The 25,017-nt window shown below is 33.1% G+C and overlaps 1 protein-coding gene across 1 annotated transcript; it reads right to left on the bottom strand.

The window, feature by feature from the left end:
* Nucleotides 1-1,863: 1,863 nt before the first annotated feature.
* On the bottom strand, nt 1,864-24,965 carry LOC128521131 (uncharacterized). Its single transcript, XM_053495537.1, has 8 exons — nt 24,696-24,965; nt 17,294-17,330; nt 14,899-15,222; nt 14,656-14,742; nt 14,259-14,384; nt 4,740-4,868; nt 3,398-3,727; nt 1,864-2,385 (listed from the first exon to the last, which is right to left on the bottom strand). Exons 1-8 carry the CDS (start codon nt 24,963-24,965, stop codon nt 2,237-2,239), a joined length of 1,452 nt encoding a protein of 483 aa, XP_053351512.1. The 3' UTR covers nt 1,864-2,236.
* Between the last annotated feature and the right edge of the window lie 52 nt (nt 24,966-25,017).

Below are 25,017 nucleotides of genomic sequence, written 5' to 3' on the forward strand. Positions count from 1 at the left end.
TAAACACAGACTAACATGCAGCATAAAGGGCTCATTTAATTTTGCATGATCATATACTGTTTACTACAACCGTGTAGAATGATCATATGTTCAAAGTTATATGCATGTTGTCTGTCAGTAGACGTTACCTGATACCACATGTGCATTCAATGACAAAAGAGTTTTATTTGATCCTTTTTTTTTTAAATTAATAGTTTAGGTAAGAGCCTGTGTATGTGGGGGGTTTTGTGAAACTCTCAGCCTTCGAGATTTTAAAGTGATTTCTGTGCCATTATTTTTTTTTCAAGGTAAATGTACGTCCATTTGTTTTAATTAAAGTTTCTGATTATTTCAGATTTCTTTGAGTCATGTTCTTTGTGTTAAAGATTTAATAATATAATTTGCCCTTTATTTATTTATTTATTTTTACTTTCATAGCAAGATACAGGGGAATGAGCATGGCCTAATAGATATTTGCACTTTAAGCTATATTTGATGTCTGATGTGAAACAACAGTGCATCAGTAAATTATACATGCACATGACCTGAAGCACAGCCAGCACAGCAAAATGTGGTGAAGCTGCTGCATTTGTTTCAGTTCCAGTAAAACAGTTGCAGTTTTTGGGGAAAGAAAACTACAGTACAAATTTCCAAATTGCTGTTTCCATCTTTTTTGTTAAAACCACAATTTATTCTTAGTGAACTCTATTTATATTCAAGTAGTGTATTTGTCTTTTTACAAGAAATGTGTCCAAATTATTGGTACTTCTAAGAATATGCTCAATTCTGCTATTGTGTTTAATGATGTTATGTTTTTCTGGGGAAAAAATCTGTGCAAATTTTCTCTGATAAAGAGTTCTTAACACAAAAGACAGATGATTCTTTATCTGCAGAAATCAGGTAATGGCTATGATATGGCACAGATGGCACAAATATGGCACAATTTTAAATAGCTTTTTATTTAAAAAAAAAATTATTTTATACTGTTTACATTTATGGTGCATTACCGATCGGTTGGCATATTAGAGTTAGCTAAAGATAAACTCAAAAGTTGAAAGTTTAGAGGTGAGCAAGACACAAACCTTGACATATTTTTGTAAACAAGGTATAAAAGCTAATTAAATATTTTTCTTTTTAAAGAAATGTTACTTACATATAGAAAAGAAATCACCTGTATACTGTAAAATGTAAACATTTTTCACCAGTGTTTTTTAACATTACAATGAACAAATAGGCAGAGTTATACTCTTTATCGCAAGTATCGCATAATGACTAACCATGCAGTATGGAGGTTGTTCTATCACTTGTTGTCTTGCTATGTTGTAGGAGATAGTGAGTAATGTCTATACACAGTTAGAATCTGTAACTTGCGCATCTCAGTAACCCAAAATATAACAAGTAAATTGTTCTAAAACTGCAGCTGACTGATAGCACATGTGGTAATGTGGAAAGAGATACGCGAGTTTGTCTTTGCATAATACCATAAAACGTCTATGTAAAATTTTGCCCTAAGTTAACTTCTTCCCTGTGCTCTCATACTTGGGTCAAGGAATTTTTTAACTGATTAAAGACATTCATTTTAAGCTTCAACTACAAAGTTACACAAAAGTATCATAAACTGTAATGAAACTCAAAAAGCTATGCCAGCAATGTGGAGAAATCTACTGTACATGCATAATGAAAGCATAAACTTTGTACAAATTTCTTGAAATAGGGTTGGGTGTCATCCTGAAATCCTAAAATGTCAACCTGAAACGCTTACAATGATACTCACTCGAACACTCCAAAGCTGTGTTTGTTCCAAATGAAAATGAAAATGGCAGATCATCAAGAAAATTTTACTTATATGCCAGAGTTCATTTTGTGAATATGTTTTAAAAAGCAAGAGACACAGAATGGGTCTGAATGAACTGTGACTCTATATTCTTTTATTTATTTATTTTTTGATGGACTTTATCTTGAGCTAATCTGAAAGTGGCATTTATTTCGGTATCAATATCACAAAAACAATTACTGATAATGTAAAACATTGTTCAAGTGGTAAACGTAACTGTATATAGATACACAGATTTCTATTTGAATGACACATTATAATTATTCAGGTTTCAAGTACTCCTTTTTAAAAAAATAGAATAAGAGAAAAATATTAATAGTGCAAGTAATAATAATGTAAGTACTATAGCAAATTCTACTTGTAAGACAATTAAGAGAGAGAAAAAAAGAAAGGAATCTCTTGGTGTGTTTGACTTTTGGATCATCAGTGAGCTTTGCTCCTAGAGATCTCTTTGTTTATTCGGTTCCTCTTGCACAGTAAAATGGAGACAACACAGAAGTACAGCACATTTTTCAGCAGCAGTATCACATACGACACACTGAACAGGTACAGGTTGTGGGGGAGCCCAAAAACTGCATGAGAGATGAAAAGAAAATGATCAACACACTGAAATGATATTTAGTGCAGTAGAATCATTTTCCAAATGCGATACTCAAAATGTGAATCACTGGATTATACATATTAATGGATTTTATTATTATTTTATTATAATTTTTTAAAAGTAAAATCTTAAATTAACCACTTTACTTTACACTGGCTGAAAAAAAGCATTACCAAACTGTTGGCCTACATTTAAAAAGAATCAACTACGGTGATTGCTGAAATTATTGGAATATAATTGGAATATTTGGATATTATTATTATTATTATTATTATTATTATTATTATATAATTGGAATACAATGTGTACACACATACACACAATGAGATGAAAACTCACAAGATAAGCAGCTGTGTGGTAAGAAAAAAAAGGATTTGATTTGCTACGGAGCATAGCGATTGGACTTTGGAGCAATAAAAAAAAAGGTCATGTGATCCGGTGAGTTCAGATTGACTCTATAACTGAGTGATGGACGTGTCAGAGTAATAAGAGAAACACTTGAAGCGATGCACCCATCATGCCTAGTGGCCACTGTACAAGCCTTTGAAGGCAGTGTTATGATCTCGTGCTTCATGAGTTGGTCAGGTCTAGGCTTATCAACTTATGTGACAATAAAGTCAACTGACTACATCAATGTACTAAATGTCCAGGTTATTACATCAATTGATTTTTTTTCTTGCCTGATGGCATAGGCATATTCCAGGATTCATATTGGGAAAATGCTGGGAGCATGAGCAATCATTTTCAAACCTGAATTAGGTGGTTAAATTAAATATTAGTTTATATATACCTTTTATTTATTTAATTGGCCAGGCAGTGTACATGATGAAGTTAAAATGTTATGGTACAAAACAAAATAAGTAAAAAACTAAATATCTATTAAAATCAGAAAACCTGTTCTGAGCTGTGAATGAAGACATTATAAAAGTTAACATTTGTTAAAACCAAGAACATATAAAAGCATATTGCTGCCTTGTTGTTACCTCTTGGAATGGTGATAATCTGGTCATTAAATCTGCTGTCATGTTGAACAGAACAGGTGAAGTAATTTTTCATGGCTTTGTGCCGATCTACAATGAGCATGCTGGTTATTTGGACTTCCCGATCTTTGTCTCTCTGCTCCAGCTGCTCATCATCTTTCAGCTCAACTTTTCTTCCCCACCAATCCACTGCTTGCCATGTGAATCGCACCAGTTCTGGGAACATGCCTCTCGCCTGGCACAGCAGAACACGCTTTCCATTTGCTTGTGGCCTGGACACTGGATACACTGACACTTGAGGTTTTTTGACCTGGTCCTTCCCAGAGTCTGTATCTTTAAAGAAGCTAATGTTCATTGCATATTCCAGCAATACTTTTATGTCTAAATATCAACCTTTTTTAAAGAAAAATTATTCATAAATATAAACATAATTGACTTGATTCAATTACTGTGAATCTAATGCCACTTAACTAACAATAACCACAAAAAAACAACAAATATAATTTGCCCAGTATTTTTTTTTTTTTTACTTTTATAGTAAGATACAGGGGAATGAGCATGGCCTAATAGATATTTGCACTTTAAGCTATATTTGATGTCTGATGTGAAACAACAGTGCATCAGTAAATTATACATGCACATGACCTGGAGCACAGCCAGCACAGCAAAATGTCGTGAAGCTGCTGCATTTGTTTTAGTTCCAGTAAAACACTCAGTTGCGGTGTGTGGGGAAAGAAAACTACAGTACTACACTTTCCAAACTGTTGTTTCCATCTTTTTTGTTAAAACACAATTTATTCTTATTTAACTTTTTTTTTTATATTCAAGTAGTGTATTTGTCTTCTTACAAGAAATGTGTCCAAATTATTGGTACTTCTAAAAATATGCTCAATTCTGCTGTTGTGTTTAATGATGGCCTGTTTTTCTGGATAAAATATCTGTGCAAATTCTCTCTGAAAAAAAAAAAAACTTTCAACATAAAAGACAGATGATTCTTTATCTTCAGATATCAGGTAATAGACATGATATGGCACAATAGCACAGATAAGGCACAATTTAAAGAGCTTTTAAAAAAATAAGGATAAAACTATCCTATACTTGTTTACATTTATGGTGCATTACAGATCGGTTGGCATATTAGAGTTGGCTAAAGCTAAACTCAAAAGTTGAAAATTTAGGGGAGAGCAAGACACAAACCTTGACATATTTTTGTAAACAAGGTATGAAAGCTAATTTAAAATTTTTCTTTTTAAATAATTTTTTCTTTGTAAATCTAAGCTAACATATAGGAATAATAATGAAAAATAACCACAAGAAAACAACAAAAAAAGCAAGTGACTCATACCAGTGACGATAAGCTGAGTTCCAGATCCAAATACTTTGTAGTCGCCATAGTAGTAGTAGTTGTCGTCGTAGTAGTAGTATCCCACTGTGATGCAGACTACATCTAATACTTCTAAAAACAATTTGTCATCTAATCAACATCTTAAATAGTCTATATATTTTAAAGATATTTGTAATTGCATGAAATATAATTTGTTTAATAATTATACATTATCAAGTTTGCTTCAAGGCGTTAGGATGTTTTTATTAAATTTCACCGTTTTCACTGTTTTTCACCTGCTTAACAATTATTGTTCTTGAGATGAAACCCTCCCTCCTTTGCATCGCATGATTTAAACAAGCTAGACAAACCAAAAAGGCTTCATACACTTATGATGTATAATGTACAGTAAATATTAAAATAAAATTGACTTTACAGAGTGATGTGAAGTTTTTCTTGAACTGTTGTCATATAGGGCAATAGATGTATTATTCTTATGTAGGCAAGTTAAATTAATAGTATTTCATGTACAGTATATAAATTATACAATATATAAATCGAAACATTTATTTGCTTTATTTTGTAATATGCATGAATAGAAAATGTTTTTTTATTTAGATTAAAAACAAATTTGTATGTATATTTCATGGCTGTTGTGCTTCTTTAGAAGGTAAATGTTCAAGATGTGATATTATGCATCTGTCCTTCTCCTGCCCATATCCTTACATCAAGAGAACTTAGCTATTTCATTTTCTTTGTTTGTTTTACCCACGACCCTGAATACAGGATAAAGCAATATAGAAGGTGATTGAGTGAGTGAGTGAGTGAGTGTTTGTTTTACCGTTAATACTAAGATATGTTCAACTATTATGCATTATGATCTTTATAATCATTTAAATGTAAAGAATAAAATATATACAATATATATTTTGTGTTTTAAGCACATGACATTTAATAATTTAAAAAACCTTCTTTAAACGTCTTGCTTGTCCTAGTTTACCAGTTATATGCTGACAAACATTACTAATATGTAATTATATGCTATTTTAAACAAATAATAACATTTGCAAATCTTTTATTATCTTTTCTACGGAGTTTCACTTTTTTTTAACCTGTACACAATTTCTTATCATTGATTCTTGTGAATCTAGTTTTAATATGAAGTTTTTCACATCCCCAAAAGTGCTGTCCCAACATAACACCATAAATTAGACAAAACAACATAAATGCTTCTTTATGGACCTTCTAATGAAGGGTTAACCTAAAAGTATTCTCATTCTTAGTGTGTGGGTGTTTAAATATAATTTAAACAAATGTGTTATCAATGTCAGGAATTCTGTAATGTAAAATGCACTGTAGACCAAAGTCTGCCTGACCTTACCAGTTTATTAAATAGCTCTTTATGAGTCTAATTTATGATGTGTGCCTTTTAAACACTGTATGATGTGTGCCATTAATACACTGTCCACTCTTATAGCAACTAGATATAATAAGATTGATTAATAAGAACGGATGTGTGATTATCTCAATATAAGATCCTGTTGTCTTCATGTAGGAGTGTGATATACTTGGATTTAATATAAAAGATGAAGTGTGTTAGTGAGGCAAATTATTTATAATGAGAAGTTATAATAAGTAGTTATAATAAGAAGCTGTATGATGGTGGGTATTGTATTGTAGAGTTTTTGAACAGGACTCAGAGCTTTAATCTCACTGTGCTACCCCACACCCAGCAGGCACAGTAATATGTTGCTGAATGCTCTGGCTTTACATTGGGGAATATCAAAACAACTTTATTGTCTGCTGTAATTTCTGACTGTAAAAACCCAAAGCCATGCTCATTCTTGTGGTATGCATTACTGATGGACCTGTACTGAACTCTCTGGAGTGGTTCACCATCTTTCTTCTGATACCAGTGAATGTAAAATCTACAGTCGTAAGAAAAGATGCATTCTATCTGGGCGAGGTTATTAGCAGGTTTAGTTATTAAGAACGTCTGATGCAGCTCCACAGCATTGGCCACTGTGGAAAAGAAACAAACAAACTTTAAATAAAAAAATCTTTCATAGACCAAATCACATTAAGTGAAAGATAATATTTTTTAAAGAAGCATAGAAAAATCAATAAAGAGAAAAATAGGTTTAATGACCTGAAGCTTACCTGCACATAATCGAAGAAGCAGCAATAAAAAATGCTGTATAAGATACATAGCCACTGTAAACTGAGTAACTTTTGCTCTGTGCAAACTGATTAGAGAATGAACGTTATGAAGAGAAGCTCACTGTGTGGTTAACTCCTCCTTATGGTAAACTGCGTAGTAGCCTACTCTTAAAAGAACTTGTTTTTAATAAACTCGATGAGTAAAATAAATCGATAAATAAACAATATATTACACTGATGATAATTTGTATATATTCTCTTACTGTGAGAGCACTTTGCCTTAATATTGATTGCAGAATCTCCTTCATGAATCCTCACACCCAGGTGCTACCACTAACATGTTTCAAAATGGATTTTGAGCTGTATTTTGCATTTCTTTTCTTTTTTTTTTTTTCAAATTTGTGTTTAGATTAAAAATTATTGTTCTCAAAATTAGTCCAGAAAACACCCCACTGAGAGGCTAAATCTCTTTTGTAGACCCATCAAGTTCATATCATATGGGATGTGATTCTCAACTAACAAATTAATCAGCTAATAGTCCTTTCTAAATTAAAGGTGGTGTGAAAGAGCATTGAAAACAATAAAATTCCTTTAAAAGTCCTTTAGCTCCATGGTTATTAACCATTAATGTACCATAAGGCAGAGCTAAAGTAAAATAAAAAAAAAAGCACCTGAAAATACACACTTCTGCAAGCCTTAAGATATGATGGCAGATTACCACAAGAGGGAGGCAGAGTTCTGTTTTAAAGATTATTTGCTCCTACTTACTTGGTCTTGTCTTAAGCAGGAGATAGTCCAAGAATATAAGTTCAGCACTATACTGGTATACAATATCTTTAAAATTTATGCAATAAAATGCACTGATCAGCAAAAACATAAACAGTAAATAACATTAACAACACATTGATTATCAATTATATATATCAGTAAACTGGTGACAATATCATGGGCACACAATGCTCATTTAGGACTGTGGCAGGAAAAAGCTAGTTGGTCTGGTCTGATACCACAGAAAAGCAATTGCAGCACAACTTGGCAAAAAAAGTCAATGATGGCTACGATAGAAAGGCACCAGAACACTCCAGAGCCCACCACATTTACTGCCTTCCCAGCCTCCCAATTCCACAGATCCCAGTCGGATCTAGCACCAATGGGATGCATTGGGCAAACAAGTATGATCCATGGAGGCCCAATCAAGAAACTCAAGGATCTGTCCAGACACCACAGCACACCCCAGAGGTCTTGTGGAGTGTTGACCTGAGGGGCCAAAGCTGCCCTAGTAGGACACAAGGGAACCTACTGTACACAATATTGAGCTTAATGTTTTTCTATTGTAATTTTATGGCTGATCTGTGTATAATATACAGTTAATTTTAATTATAATCATTGTTGTTATTAAATACAAAGATGCACTATGAACACAAAACCATAGAGAACATTTTACTACACTATTTCATGCCTAATTACTAAGTGATAACCTTTAGAAAATTCATAAAAGTTGTAATAAACTCTTGAACCACAATTAGTTTATATAAATAGTACAGTAAGGGTGCACGTGCACCATGATAAACATTGTGTTTGATGCCTTTGACTCCCACTGTGTATTTATACTCTTTATTCAAATTCAAATACATTTAAATTCTAACTTTAGGATGGCAGATGCATCCACTTCCCTTATCATTTATGTATTTTAGTCACAGTAATAATAGGCCTATTATTAAAAAATGACTGGAAATGTTAATGTTAATGTAAATGTCAAGTTGCCCTAAAGACAGCACACACGCAACACACACACACATCCTGCGGAAGAAAATAGCTTATCTGCCCAGCATATTATGTTCCAGCAGCTGTATGTGGTTTATTTGTAGTAAACACTCTAAGCAGCACTGTGTGCAAAACCCACCACACTGTCTGCATCTCTCTCTCTCTCTCTCTCTCTCTCTCTCTCACACACACACACACACACACACACACGCCCAATCTAATTTAATTAAGATACAGACAGTATTTACATAATAATAGTAAGAATAATAAGAAGGAGAAGGGAAAGAAAAAGAAGAGGAAGAAAGGTTAGATTCAAGATTCAAATAACTTTATTAATCCCAGAGGGAAATTGCTGCGAGAAATTGCTGAGGGAAATAGTGCGGTTGCCTTACAGGTTCCCATTTTGCCTCTGGTCTACATATAAAATAATTATTAGCAACAGAGCCTTATCTTTGGTTTATGTCAGACATCATTTGGTGTATAAAATCCTCCACCTATTTTTATATCTCCACAGAAAAAGTTATGTTACGGTATTTCTCAGTTTGTAAATTTATCATTCATTATCGTTTTTGTTCACATACAACATTGTGTTTGGTTTCCATGTATCCTTATCTGGGACCCGTTTAATTTATGAATGATCTTACCAAAAGATTGTACTGTACGTTTTTTTAATGGATATATGAACATTAACTTCTAAAAAATATATTTATACACTTCTAATTTCCATGTAACTAATTGCATAAGTCTATGAAAAAGAGACCCAAGCTAGAGCAAGGACCTGTCATGTCTGTAATTATAACATATTGAAATCAGGCTTGAAAAAAATGGCCAAAAATCTACTTGCATTTATAATCAAAACTTTCAAAGGCAATTGTGTAAAGTGAGCTGCATGTTTGCTCAGTAGCTCAGACTTTTCCGAAGGTGTCATACTGAAACCTTTGTAACTATACACTGCCTGTCCAAGGTTCATCAGATCATCAGTGGTTACTATATGACTAAGCAGGAAATACAGAGCAGGGTTTAAAAAAAGTAGAGCAGAAATACACAGCATAAATATATAACACAGGAGGTTTAATAGTAACCATGTCTGCTCAGAAGAAAATGACGAATCTTTATATAAAATATCAGAAAGGGTGATGTGGTATTTACCTTAAAACGCAAGTGACACAGATCCATGCCAGAACATGGATCACAACAACAGAAAAAAAGATAAATGATAAAAAAAAAAATAATAATAATAAAAAAAATAAATAATAATAATTATAGCTACTTATATGGAAGTCATGCCAGTGTGTGTCTAAGGGGAAAACATCAGATATCAATCTGTGTGTTTGGGTGCTTGGATATGTCATGTAGAATGAATGTTCGTCAATACTATACTTTATCTAGACACATTTTTCTCACACATACACACTTCCAAATATTTTCTTTTCTAAAAAAATCTTTCAATTTTGTGAAGCTGCTTTGAGACAATGAGCATTTTTAAAAGCGCCATATACTGTAAATAAAATTGAATTGAAATGAATCGATATACTAATATCATTACTTTTTAAAATGTGTAAATGATCAGATTATGGGAATGACATTACAAAAATTTAGAAGTGTGTGTGTGTGTGTGTGTGTGTGTGTATAAACTTTTTATATTTTAATGTAGTTTACAAAAAACCTCAAACAGTTTATGGAAATACTGTAATATAGTAAGTGTCCACGTGCATCATCACAGATAAACCTAATTAATGAAACAAAGTTTCTCAGAACTGCCTCTGATTCTCAGAACTCCACACCCTTATTTTTATAATACAAATTTAGATATTTATAAATGCTCATATTATTATTATTATTATTATTATTATTATTATTATTATTATTATTATTATTTTGGAAACAACCGGGAAAAACCATAAAAAGACTTAATCATATGTGTTAAGCTATTTCTTTGCCTATATGTGAATCGTTATTTATTAATTTTTCCTATTCATGTTTGTATAGTTGCTTTAAATGAAATCAGATTAAATTTTTTTTTACCATATTTCGTATGTTGTGCTAAAAAATGTGACATTCTATATGTGACACAGTTCTAAAGCCTGTTTAAATTCAATTCAAATGTTTTAAGGCTACATGGTGTTCAATAACCTTTTTACAACTGGTTTATGCATTCTAAATGAAACCACAAGTTATATTGCTGGGATTATATTGTACATGTATATGTATATTTGAAGAAACTTTATCAGCCTGTTTATTATAAGCCTGATTTATGTTTTACTCAAAAACAAATTGTCTCTTTAATACTGCATTTTTAATACAGATCTCTATATTTTCAAAGGACACTGTGTACTGATTTACAGATCTTTTTCCATTTTTCGTAACATAATAATGAAGTCAAGTTTTTTGTAATTTATAGTAAATTCCAGGTTCAATCTTATTTATGCCCTTATTTGTACAGTTTATTTTACTAGTTACATTTATTTTTCTTTAGTATTTCTTTTCATTCATATTTATTCCTTATGTATAAGCATTTCACTGCATATCGTACTGTGTATGACTGTGTACGTGACAAATAAAATTTGATTTTTTTATTTTAATTAAATAAAATTTGATTAAAATTCAGTATTGTTTGTATTATTTTCTCTCTCTCTCTTTCTCTCTCTCTCTCTGGGGGCGTCTGAGTAAGCGTTAATTTTGTGGTTGGAAACTTTTAAATATAGTATACATAATAATTTTTTAAAATATTGTTTAACCTCAAACAATTTATGGAAAGATGTAGAACAATGAAGGTCCAGGTGCATTATTACAGATAAGCCTGATGAATGACACACAGTTACCCAGAAATACATCTGACTCTCAAAACCTCAGACCTCGATTTTTTTCTAATACAAATTTAGATATTTATTTGATGAGTTCTGCATTATTATATAAGTAACTGAAAATACAAATGTTTGTATGTCAGAAAGGAAACAAGTTTTCAGTCTTCTAGGTTTTACCTGCAAAAACAGAAAAGAAGTCTCAAGAAGACCTGTGAGAGTCTCTCCAAAATGCTTAAAAAAACGAATTAGTCAATTTCTTAAAAACAAAACAACAAAAAAGGAAATACTAACACCAAATATTAATGTTGTTTGGTTTATTACTGTGTTTTGCTCTTTATAAGATCTTATAATGTAGAAATGTTTAAATTCAATACATTTCCCTTTTTAAAAAAAATTTATTAATCAATTTCTGTACAGCATATCTTTACACTATGCCTAATACTTCTGTGCAATACTATATACTTTTCATTCTGGTCCAAATACATTATTTGTACAAAAATAATGACTCTGTTACACAGACCTCCCACTTCTTCTGTGCATTTAATTTGCAATGTATCAAAATAATATCAAAATAAAATTAAAATGATGAGAAATGTTTTTAAAATTTATTAAAATTAAAATTTTGCTTGTTGCATTTAGGCCAGACTATACAGAGATACAGGGTTATTTTTGCTCTTAGTGAATTCACCACACTGAGACACACACACACACACACACACTGGGCAAAAGCAATCAGCTTATCAGCTCAACACACTGCGTTCAAAACAGCTGTGTGTGGTTTATTTCTAGTAAACACACGCAGCTGCTCTGCAAGCACAAATGCAAAACCTACCACACTATACCTTTCACACGAACCCACACACAAAAACGCACACACACACACACACACACACACACACACACACACACACACGCACACACACACACACACACACACACTCACATACACATAAACACACTTACCCAATAGTTTCCATCAAATAAAATTTTTCATGTATAAAAGACTAATATATTTTTTTGCAAAAATTGCAAATGTTTATTATTATTATTATTATTATTATTATTATTATTATTATTATTATTATTAGTAGTAGTAGTAGTAGTATTAGTATTAGTGTTAGTATTTATTTTGTACCTGCAAGTGTACTTACATTATTTTGTGTGAAAGGTCTATTGCAAACATCCATATAAATGAGGCAAGTACACTTCTGTGGCACTATATTGTTTGTAAAGTTATGAGAAATGTTGTTTGTTGTTGTTGTTGTTGCTGCAGCTGCTGTTGTTGCTGTTGACATGCAACATTGTGTATGTTTTATGTATCTTGTCTATTATCACACATGAGACTCAATAGATGGATGCGATTACCAGTAGATTCAATTAGGTCAATATTCATATCTTAAAAATTCAAATTTTATTTGTCACATACACAGTCATACACAGTACGATATGCAGTGAAATGCTTGTAAATGTATTTAAATAAATTTATTTTTCTTAAAAATGTATTTATATGAATTTCTTTTTCTATAAATGCCTATACCTACAGTATGCTACTTTAAACAAGCTAAAGTAAAGACCTGTCATTTCTGTACTTGTTAAATGCCTATCCAATGGACCATAAATCTACTGATATACATTCAATTAATGTCAAAGGTTTCAAAGCAATGTTTGCATTTAAAACTGTATAATAAAGTTTAGCTCTAAGCTCTAAACAGCTCCTTGCAAAGTCCAGAATGCCAGCAAAAAGACTTCTATTAACATAATGATTGATATTAATACATCATACTAAATATACTGTATACATAGTATATTTAAGGCATTATAACTGCCTGACGATTTCTTTCTTGAATCCTTGTACTATATTATTATTGAACACATTTTTCAAATGAGAACTATTATGTTTTACACTATTATTTACACATTCCTAGAACAATAACAAAAAAGTACATTTTTGCTTAAAGGTTAGGCATCCTTAAACTTTTAAAATGATACACACATTCACACACATATCTTTTAAAATGATACACACATTATACCATGTTACAATTATCTTTGCTTTTTATTGCATCTGGAAAACACTGCAAACCTGAACATAAAAAAGTGGCAAAGGCTGTGATTGGTTTTGGAAAGACTGTATAGTCTTGAGCCACCCTTATTTCTCCATATTAAATGTAATAAATAATGTAGATTAAATTAAGTTAAATGTTTTTGTGCTGGAATGATTTATAGGTCACTGTGTGGTTTAACACAATTCATTTGAAGCTGCGCAGGTAAAAAGAATGGACTAAAAATGAGAGCCAAAAACTTGCCAAAGTTCAAGCTAAAAAAGTTGGTCAGGAAGCTTGCAGAACAATTCCTCAAGATTACATAAAAATATAAAAACTCTGGATCTTTGGAAGCAAAATTAGAGGTGACTCAAGACTTAAACATTTTACCTACTGTATGTGATTATATAAAAAAAGGCATGACACAGGAAGAGCAAGAAGTAGAACTGTTTCACTGGGCAAATGTAATGAAATTCAAAAAACTGATTTTATGATCTTTAGTAAAATATAATGGTAGTAATTTAAATGGAAAGTCTTTATAGATTATAATGTAAAAAAAAAAAGCAATCAAGCAATAATCTATATATAGTAGCATAGACACTTGAGGATTAAAAGACACCATGGGTATACTTAAAAGAACAAAATACAGAGCAAATACATTAAGCAAATACATTAGGCAGGTTATATTAGCATGGTTTTGCAATATACAATGTTAAAAACTGCTTTACTGGCAGTTTATTTGAGATGGGGTGCGCTTTTCTTAAATCAGGACTGAATCTCTGCATTTCGTCTGCACAGTAAGACAGAGACAATGCAGAAATATAGCACATTTTTCACGAGCAGTGTCACATATGTCATACTGAACAGATGCAGGTTGCGTCTGAGCTCAAACACACCTGCACAAGAGACAAAACAAAAAAAAAAATCATATTCAAAATCAGAAAATCTTACAGTCTTGGCATTAAATTATTTACATTCATTTACTTAATTTTCTTCAGCTGCAAAATGTAAGTTAACTGTTAAAATAATGAAATGTTATTAAATGCTAAGTTAATTTACAACCAAACTGATATAATATTCAGGTCAGTGGAAAAATCTTGTAAATGTGATATGCTAATAATGGTAGAGCATTATATGATATAAGTATTCATCAGTGTATTTCTTTACCAAACATCATGGACTTCTCACTTTCCTGCTCCTCTTCTTTTGGCATTTGACAGGGTTTTGTCTTCATGTTGTCTTTAACTGTAGGGACTTAATAATATCATATAGGTTTTTTAAATGTAACAAATGTGAAAAAATATACAATACAGAGAGATACATGTAAGACCAATAAATTATTTCTTACATGATGGATGTGGCTAAATGTGTTAAACATGTAATTCTTGTTATTTTTACTACATTTCGTACCTCTTGGAATGATAATATTCTGGTTATCAAAGCTGCTGTCGTGTTGAACAGAACAGGTATAGTTATTGTTCATGGCTTTCTGCTGGTCTACAATGAGCATGCTGGTTATTTGGACTTCCTGATCTTTGTCTCTCTGCTCCAGCTGCTCATCATCTGTCAGCTCAACTTTTCTTCCACTCTGATCCTCTGCTTGCCATGTGAATCGCACCAGGTCGGGGAACATGCCACGTGCATGGCATAGGAGAACATGCTTTCCATTTGCTTGTGGTCTGGACACTGGATAACCTGACACTTGAGGTTTTTTCACCTTGTCCTTGCCAATGTCTGTATATTTAGAGAACAAGCAAATATTTGATTAACCGGCCTTAAATACACAGTAAATCCCCATTGTTGATTTAGCACCTTGAAAGCTCATATAAGCTTTTGTTTATTTTTTTAACTGTACATTAACCTTTATGGTTCAAATGGGGCTCAACTGATTATGTAAACCGTACACATGTCCTTATGCCATGCATCATACAGTATATACAGTAGATATTGTTGCTTGGTCTAGCTTAGATAAGCTTAAATAAGCTATTGTCATTTAAGATAAAAAATATCTTTTGTTTCCTAAATTTAAGTTTATAAAATAATAAATAAAAATAATTTAGAAAAGTTTATATGTATTACTTGAAAAACATGCTGTTTGACCACTGGGTGGCAGGAGAACTATCAATAATAGTATTACTATTTTTCTCTAAAGTAGAATAACACCTTAAAAGTCAGTACATCGGCAGTATCAGGCTCCTTGCTTAGCCCATGCTTAGTCCATGAAATCAGTGCACAAAATCTGAAAAATAATTAACCTAGAAAGCCTCATCAATCAGCTAAAACAAAAAATGAATTTCACTACTTACTTGGCCCCAGTTATGTTTTGTCTTTATACCTTGATAAATATTGCAGAGATCTTTTCAAGTGCCATGGTTTACTACTACAGTAATTGCTATAGTTTTCAAAAGATCGAATCCAACAAAGAAAAAAGTGTTTATTTTATCCAACAATCACTAAACACGCTAGACTCCACCATTCACTACAACCATTCACGTATCTACCATATACGTTAAACCCTGAAAGAATACTTCTTGGATGCTTTGCAGAAAAACTACATCAGAGCATATACAACAGAACGACCTCAAAAAGTGCCTATAACTTACAATAGTTCAAGCAGAAAGAGATGACAAATGTGAATGTAAGATCAGACCATATGTAGGTCATTCTGAATATATGGTAATACTAGTCAATGCTGTCTTGTGATGCAGTTTAGATACACCATAAATTTTATTTATTTATTTATTTATTTGTTTGTTTATCCATCCATCCATCCATCCATCCATCCATCCATCCATCCATTCATCCATCCATCCATCCATCCATCTTAGCCAGGCCTTCAGGACTGTGAGGATCCCAAAGAATCCTGGACCACACATGTAATCTAATAATATTGTTGAATGTGATGAATATGAATTAATACACTTTAGTGAACCATTGTAGTTTGAAAATTTCATTTTTTAAATTTCATTTCATTTTATAATTCAGATTGCATTACATTGTGATGTTTTTTGTTGTGCAAAACACTTGTTTTATTTTTAGACCACTGGGCAACATCGATGGGTGAACCCCAAAATGTATTTTATGATATTGAATTGTATTTTATATGATATGATATATCATTATTTATCTTTAACATAAAAATATATTATATTTGATATTTACAAAGAAAGGTTTAAAACAAACAAATAATAAATGTGATACTTTGCACATGTGATATCTGTACAACAAAAACATGTAAAAATTGAGGTCTATTTAGCATTGAATATTGACTGGCTAGTTATTTACATTATATGCAACGTGGTAAAAATTCATTTTGTTTATCACTACCAGCATTACATTTAGTATTTTTTTTTTTTAAATACAAATGTTTTTCTTATATGCTTTATAAACGAAACTGGAAAGTTAAACATATGTTCACATTTATTATCAATATTCACAAATGGCAATTACACTTGAGTTAGGAGCATTGGTTACAGTTCTTTAATGCCTATTTTGCATGTTTTTCTTATTCTAAGGTTTGATCAAACAAAAAAACAAATATGCGACAACCGGCATAGTGCCAGAAATACTAGTATTACATGTAGCACCCAGAAACAGATTACAGAAAATCTTTTTAAACAACCTCTTCAACTTTTAGATTTTGATGGCAGCGACTTTAGGTCATGAAAAATCTTGCATATAATTAAACAAAACCTTTTTGTAAATATTTTTGCTGTTGTTATTGATTGATAACTGCCAAAGCTTTACATAAATATTTCAAAAATATTAAACAATTTTAAAGTATTGTACAAACATTCACACTTACCTGTTACATAAAGTTTTGTTCCTGAGCCAAAGATTTTCTTGGATCCCACAGTATATTTTTAATGTCAAAAAGGCTCTTTATCTAATTTTGTGTTATTGTAAACAGCTTTTAAATATAATTTTTTTATTATCAAAATACTTAGACCTTGAATAGAACAGAAGCAGGCAAACCAAACACAAATGAAGATATCTGAACAAGTTTACTGTGATCCTACCACTAGTTGCTGAACTAGATATCTACCTCTTATAAAAAAAAGACATACTACAACACTGTAAACCCTAATGCTCAAAGTGATTGAACAAATTGAGTACTGTTAACTTAAATAATTACAATTAGTTCAAGTTAATAGACCTTGATGAGTATTTAGAACTTTTTGCTGTTTATGAGTTTGTAGAAAGGACACTTTTCAAGTAAGCTGAACAAATTTGATATTTGAAGTACTTAAGTAGCAGTAACTTTCCCCTTAAAGTTGCACCAACTTAAAATCTTTCAGACTTGCGATTTTGTGTCTGAGGTCATTCCGGGCAATAGGGCACTGCTTGCTCAGTGGTAGGTGTTTCGCCAGCCATGCGAAAGGTCTGGGTCTGATTCCCAACAAGCCCAGATAAAATGGGAGGGTTGTGTCACAAAGGGCATCTGGCTTAAAACCTGTGCAGACCGCATGGTTCACTGTGCCGACCCTTTGCCCAGAGCAGCCGAAAGACCAATAACAATTTATTTTATTTTCAACAAGTGAAAAAAAAAATACTATTATTACTATTGTTAGGCTACTAATAAATGCAAATAAAGAATGATTAATATGAATGAGTACAACAAACTCAAAAACTGAGTTTTCTGTTTTCTTAAAATTTAAAACATCATAACTAAAACATTTGATGTAACTGATTACCTTTAATTTTTTTGAGTTTTGCCAACTCATTCGGGTTTACAGTGAATATGTGCACAGTAGACATGCTCTGAACTATAGACGTCATTGCAACTTCTTTAATTTTGCCCTATTGTTAGCTCATTTGTTATCCAGTTGGAGCACATGACTGCAACTAAATCTAAAAATAAGGAGACCTTGTCTGTCACATGTACATAACACCACAGCAAAATTTTAAAACTGTACCTATACCAGGTCATAATAGATCTGGGGTCAGAGTGCAGGGAGATGAGGTTTGAACCCTTGACCAAGTAAAATAGGGACTGAAACTGATGTGTTATCACTGCTTTTAATTACTGCTATTAGCATTACGGATGGAAATTCAAATCTACAAGCTATTGGCTCTCTAGTGTGCCGTCACACTTATTACAACAGAAAGACAAAATAACTGGATGTATATCAATTTTAAGGCCTAATCTTTAAATCATATTTAGAGCTTTTGGGTGTGGCCACATCTCATAAGAAATTTACATTTACATTTAGGCATTTGACAGACGCTCTTATCCACAGCGACTTACAAAAAGTGCTTTAAAGTTTACATCATTGGATACATACTTACACTGGGTTAACTAGGAATTTTATGACTGTACTGATAATAAATAAATAAAATTAGAATAAGTGTATTGAATATTACTCAGACATTTATACATTACATTCTCACTGTATGGTTTCAAAAACTATGTTTTCAAACTTAAACATTTTATTTTATCAAAAAGTGCTGAAAATAAGATGCAAAAACATTAAACACCCTAAAACAATTTCGAGTTTGATTAAAAATCACATTTACATATTAAATTACAGGCCCACAGAAATACACCCACATGTACATTTATGATCTAATTTGCTTTACAGATTTTGAATGAATTATATGATCACAGTGGGACAGTCTGACATTGACAGGAACAGGCTTGGTTTCTGTAATATTATCTGTGGTAAAAGTCCCTTAAAGTCACTTGACTCATCTCAGTGCACCCTTACATCAGTGGAGAAATGATCACTGATTCATTCAGGCCTTTCTGTTTTGTTGGCAAAATTTCTTGCTATTAATGTATTTTAAACATTTCTGTCATCTGTAGACATTTTAACAGCCAGTAACCGATTACAAACTTTATTGAGTTTGATATGCCTGCTAGTAGCTATAAAGACTCAACACAAAATGTGAGAAAAGCACACTTAGTTAACCAGGTTTAGACAGATTGATTTCATATGATGACAGTGTATGTTAAACTTGCTCTTTATGTTCAATTAAATGTTTAATGCACTAAGCAAAATGGTTCTTGGTACAAAATATAGCCAACTAATAAACATAAAAATCAATGTTTTATAGTCAATTGACTTTTATGATAAAGAAATGTTAGACTATCAAATGACTAATCATCTGATACCAGCTAGAATGTTATTGGAGTACGGTTAGAACGGACTTGTTGATAGGTTGGTAAGATTTATTGATTCCCGTCCTGGCTCGATTCCCGTCTATGTGTGCATGAAGTTTGCATGTTCTCTCCGTGATTGGTAGGTTCCGGCCAGGTACTCAAGTTTTGTACAACAGTCTAAAGACCTACTGGTTAGGCTAACTGGTGTTCCCAAATTGCCCATAGTGTGTGAGTGAGTGTATGTATGATAAAAATAATGTGGGCTTCATAGATAATTGGAAAACCTTTGAGGGTAAAGATGGCCTGTTAGGGCGGGACGGTGTCCATCCCACTCGGGAGGGTGCTGCTCTCATTTCTTGTAATATAGCTCATAGTCTCAGAAGAGGCCTAGTTAATCGGTGACAATCCAAGGCCAGGGAGCAGACAGTCAGGCTAAACCAACTGTCTGCTAGATGCATAAAGTCGTCACTCTGGGTTCACTGGATTGAGACTGAGTCTGTTCCCCGAGTTAAGCAAAAATGTAGAAAGACCCAGAAAGTCTGTTTTAGTAATTTAATTAACATAGATACCACAAACTCGGATCATACTGATTGTGCAGCCGGCACCTTTGATCTGAAGCTAGGACTGTTAAATATTAGATCTCTTGCATCGAAAGCAGTTATAGTTAATGGAATGATCACAAATCAGGAATTTGATATACTCTGTTTAACAGAAACCTGGATTAAACAGGACGAGTACTGTATGTAGCTCTAAATGAAGCTAGTCCTCCTGGATACAGCTACAAACACCAACCTCGGTTAACTAGTAGAGGAGGAGGCATTGCAGTTATTCACGATGATAATTTGACTATTATACAAAAATACGGATGCAAATTTAATTCATTTGAAGTTCTCTATAGTAACATAACAAGTGTAGCTACAAATATTAAGTCAGCTCAGTCGATTCCACTAATTGTCATTTACAGACATCCAGGGCCATACTCTGAATTTCTTAGTGAATTTGCAGATTTCCTCTCAAACCTAGTTGTTTCTGTAGACAAGGCGTTAATTGCTGGAGATTTTAATATTCATCTTGAGAATCATGAACTTTTTAATAATAAAATTTTAAATATCAGGCATAAAATTAAGGCTTTGAAACCGGACAATGCAATTGATGCAGATATTAAACTAACTATGTCAGATCGGAACCTAGAATACTTTACTTCCCTTGAAGAGAATGAACTAATTTCACAAATTTTTTTTGCAAATTTATCAACTTGTATATTAGATTCTACACCGACACATTTTATTAAACCGATTATTAAGAAACCTGACCTTGGCCCCTGTCAGCTGTCCAATTACAGGCCGATATCAAACCTCCCCTTTATCTCTAAGATAGGTATCAGTCAGGAAAGATCTCTAAGATTGGTATCAGTCAGGATTTAGGCCTCATCACAGCACAGAGACAGCACTGGTTAAAGTAGTAAATGACCTCCTATTGGCCTCTGATCAAGGTTGTGTAACTATGCTTGTATTACTCAACCTCAGTGCAGCTTTTGATACTATTGATCATAGTATTCTTCTTCACAGATTAGAAAATGTCTGAGATCCTATTTGCCCCATCGTTGGGCAGTATGTAGACTTAAATGGTGATTATTCTGCATGTTCTCTAGTAGAGTTTGGTGTTCCACAAGTTTCAAGTTTAGGACCACTGCTTTTTTCCCTTTACATGCTTCCTCTGGGCAACATCATTTGTAAGCATGGTAATAGTTTTCACTGTTATGCTGACGACATACTGTACAGTTATATGTCTCAGCAAAACCTGATGAGATGAACCAGCTTACTAAAGTTGAGCAATGTGTGCAGGACATAAAAAATTGGATGCTAATTAACTTCCTTCTGCTTAATCCAGATAAGACAAAAGTTCTAGTCATAGGACCGCATAAGCTAGGAGTAAGATTCACTCTAAGTCACTCTGTAACTTTAGATGGCCTCTCTGTTCCATCAAGTACAACAGTAAAAGACCTTGGTGTGATTATTGATTCCAGCCTTTCATTTGAAGCTCATTTACATAATATTACCAGGATAGAATTCTTTCCCCCAAAAAATATTGCCAAGATATAAAAAATATATTGTCGCTAAATGATGCAGAAAAACTAGTTCATGCTTTTATCACCTCTAGGTTGGACTATTGTAATGCCCTACTGTCTGGTTGTTCAACTAGGTGCATAAACAAGCTTCAGATAGTCCAGAATGCAGCAGCGAGAGTCCTCACTAGAACCAGAAGATACGAGCACATCACACCTATCTTATCTTCACTTCATTGGCTCCCTGTGAAATTTCGCATTGATTTTAAAATACTACTTTTGACATATAAAGCATTAAATGGTCTCACACCACAGTATCAGGGGAACTGCTAGTGTCTTACGATCAGCCACGCCTACTTCAATCAAAGGATGCAGGCTGCTTATAAGTACTGCGTATTATAAAAACTACAGCTGGGGGCAGAGCATTTTCTTACAAAGCCCCAAAATTATGGAATAGTCTTCCAAATAGTGTTCGGGACTCAGACACAGTCTCAGTGTTTAAGTCCAGGCTAAAAACCTATTTATTTAATCAAGCATTCTTATAAATAGATTTGCCTTAGGTAAAGGAGCAGATCTGGGGGACTCATGGACGTAGAGTATTATGGTGAACTGGTATGTTTAGATGCTGTCTTCCCCACTCTTATTGATCACTCAGGTTTGTTGACGGTGAGGTGATTGGTTGCTTTACATCTCAGGGAGCCCTCATGTCTGTGTTCCTTCTGGCTCTCCCTTTTAGTTATGCTGTCATAGTCCTGCTGGAGTCTCTGCTTGCACTCTACAGTTAATATACATTTACATTATATGACTGTGACCAAACCTAACTGTTATCTCTCCTCTTCTGCTCTCTCTCCTGCTCTCTCTCTTCCCTCTCTTCCACTCTCTCTCCTTCCCTCTCTCTGTCGAGCTACACATGTCGTTCCCGAGCTGCCAGTGATCCAGACTCCCTCTGCCCTCCGGACCTGTCTGACCCATCATGGTGCCCCGCTTCTGGTTGGAGATCTCGTCACATGGATGCCCCGTGTATGTCTCTTTGGGATGCGTCTCGTGTCTGGGGATGGTCTCACTTTACCATAAGGCGGTTCTGGCCTCGGCTCGTGTTGACAGTTGTTTCTCTGAGGACATGTTTTGGCTGCGGTTGCTCGATAGTTCAAGATTGCAATTGCAATAACTACCTGGACTCCATGTTTACATCAATTAACATCAACTGTTATAGCTGAACCTGCCACCTAACACACTGTATAAATGCAGATCAATTCCTGCTTTCTGTTTCACCCACATGAGGATGGGTTCCCTGTTGAGTCTGGTTCCTCTCAAGGTTTCTTCCTACTACCATCTCAGGGAGTTTTTCCTTGCCACTGTCGCCCTCGGCTTGCTTACCAGGGACTATCTGACCATTTTGATTCATACACATTCAAATTCCATACAAACTTAAAAAATTCTTTAGATTGTGTAAAGCTGCTTTGGGACAATGCCAATTGTAAAAGCACTATACAAATTAAATTGAATTGAATTGAATTGAATGTGTGTGTGTATGTCTGTGTGCCCTGCGATGGATTGGCACCCCGCCTCATACCCTAAGCCTCCTGGAATAGGCTTCAGGCCCTATACAGGATACAGAATATATACAGAATAAAGCGGTATAGACGATAAGTGAGTAAGTGAGTGAGTGAGTATTATTATTATTATTATTATTATTATTTATTATTTATTAATAAAAATAATAATAACATATAATAGATGTGTTTAGAATGAGAAACTACACAAATATTTACACGCACAATATTTTTTTACAATTTATATATAGTTTTTAGTTGTCTTTACATTGGTTAAAACTGAACCTAGGTTGTCAAACATGTTTACAGAATAATTGTGAATGATACACTATTAAGTTATTTGTAACTATTAAGTTTACTATTGTATTCAATGCCCCCTGATGCAGTGACATTTATGGCATGGCAAAACTTTACCAAAGCATAATTACACATGTACGTTAAATTTAAACTTTATATTTTTAAAAATAAAATCTCCTGTAAAAGCTAGTGAGTTATCAGCTCTGCAAGCTGTGGTAAAACCTGCTACATGCGGTTAATTTCCAGTAAACACACACAGCTGCTCTTCATGCAAAACCCACCACACTTTCCATGCACAGCAGTTTCCATTCTAATCAATGTGTTAAATGTAGTCTATTAAATATAATACCAATGCATTAGCTAAGCATGCTCTGTTTGTCCTAAAATGTATTGATCTACAGTACAACAAACATATATATATACAGTATATGGTACTAAAATAAATCATCAACAATTAGTAAAGCATCTTTATTAACTTATTATATATGCAAATGACAGTAACACTGTGTGCTTTGTAAAGTATTATTTTTTTTTTTTTATTATTTAAAGGGTAACTCTGGTTAATCACAGTACATAATTAAGGACTTGTATCCAATGTATGTGTGCTGCCCATTAAAGCTGATGTCTTGAGACATTTTTTTTAAACTGATGGAGCTGTCTAAAGCATGCCTGATAAAAAAAAAATCTGATGTTACACACACATTTTTTATCATTGACTCAAATAATTTGACCCACTTTGATTTAAGCCACAAGGAAGATGTCACAGACAATCTCTTGAGAATCTCCGAGTAGTAATGAAAATGGTTCATTCCAAAATGAATAAAGCTTCTTCCTTATAGCCCAACTTAAATAATCACCAATTAGGTGCACGCTATTTAGAAAAAAGGTAGTTCACAGTTTTCCAAGTAAAAGAAATGTGTTGTATTTCCAACTGAAATATAGAACTAAATCTTTTTGGTTTTGGTTATGAAAGCTTCTCAGATGCAAACTTTTAAAATCTTTTAAGCATGTTATTCCATATAGTTCTGCAACTAAAGAGTTAAAAGCCATATTAGATATTAATATAATATTAATACATTATAATAAATATGTATTAAAAATTCGAGGTTATTTATGTAGTATGAAGTTTGGAAGAAGCTGTGAGTTTTCATTGTGAGTTGTTGAACAGCCTTAGTGAGTTTATTCTCACTGTGCTGCCTGATACCCAGCAGGAACAATAATAAGTTGCTGAATGCTCCTTCTTTAAAGTAGGGATCAACAAAACTAACTGATTTCCCATCTTATCAAAATGCAGGGCCTCAAAATCAGTTACCTCGTGCCTTTGAGGGACATCAATGTCTACATATTGGACTCTCTTGAAAGGTTCACCATCTTTCTTCTGATACCAGTGAATGTAATGCTTACACTTTGAAGGGAAAATACAGTTTATTTTGGCAAGCTTATTGATGGCTCTAGTCATTACTAGCTCCTGATGCAGCTCCACATCACTGTGCACTGTGAATAAGGAAACA

Source organism: Clarias gariepinus, chromosome 1 (assembly GCF_024256425.1).
Source record: "Clarias gariepinus isolate MV-2021 ecotype Netherlands chromosome 1, CGAR_prim_01v2, whole genome shotgun sequence".
Taxonomy (NCBI): domain Eukaryota; kingdom Metazoa; phylum Chordata; class Actinopteri; order Siluriformes; family Clariidae; genus Clarias; species Clarias gariepinus.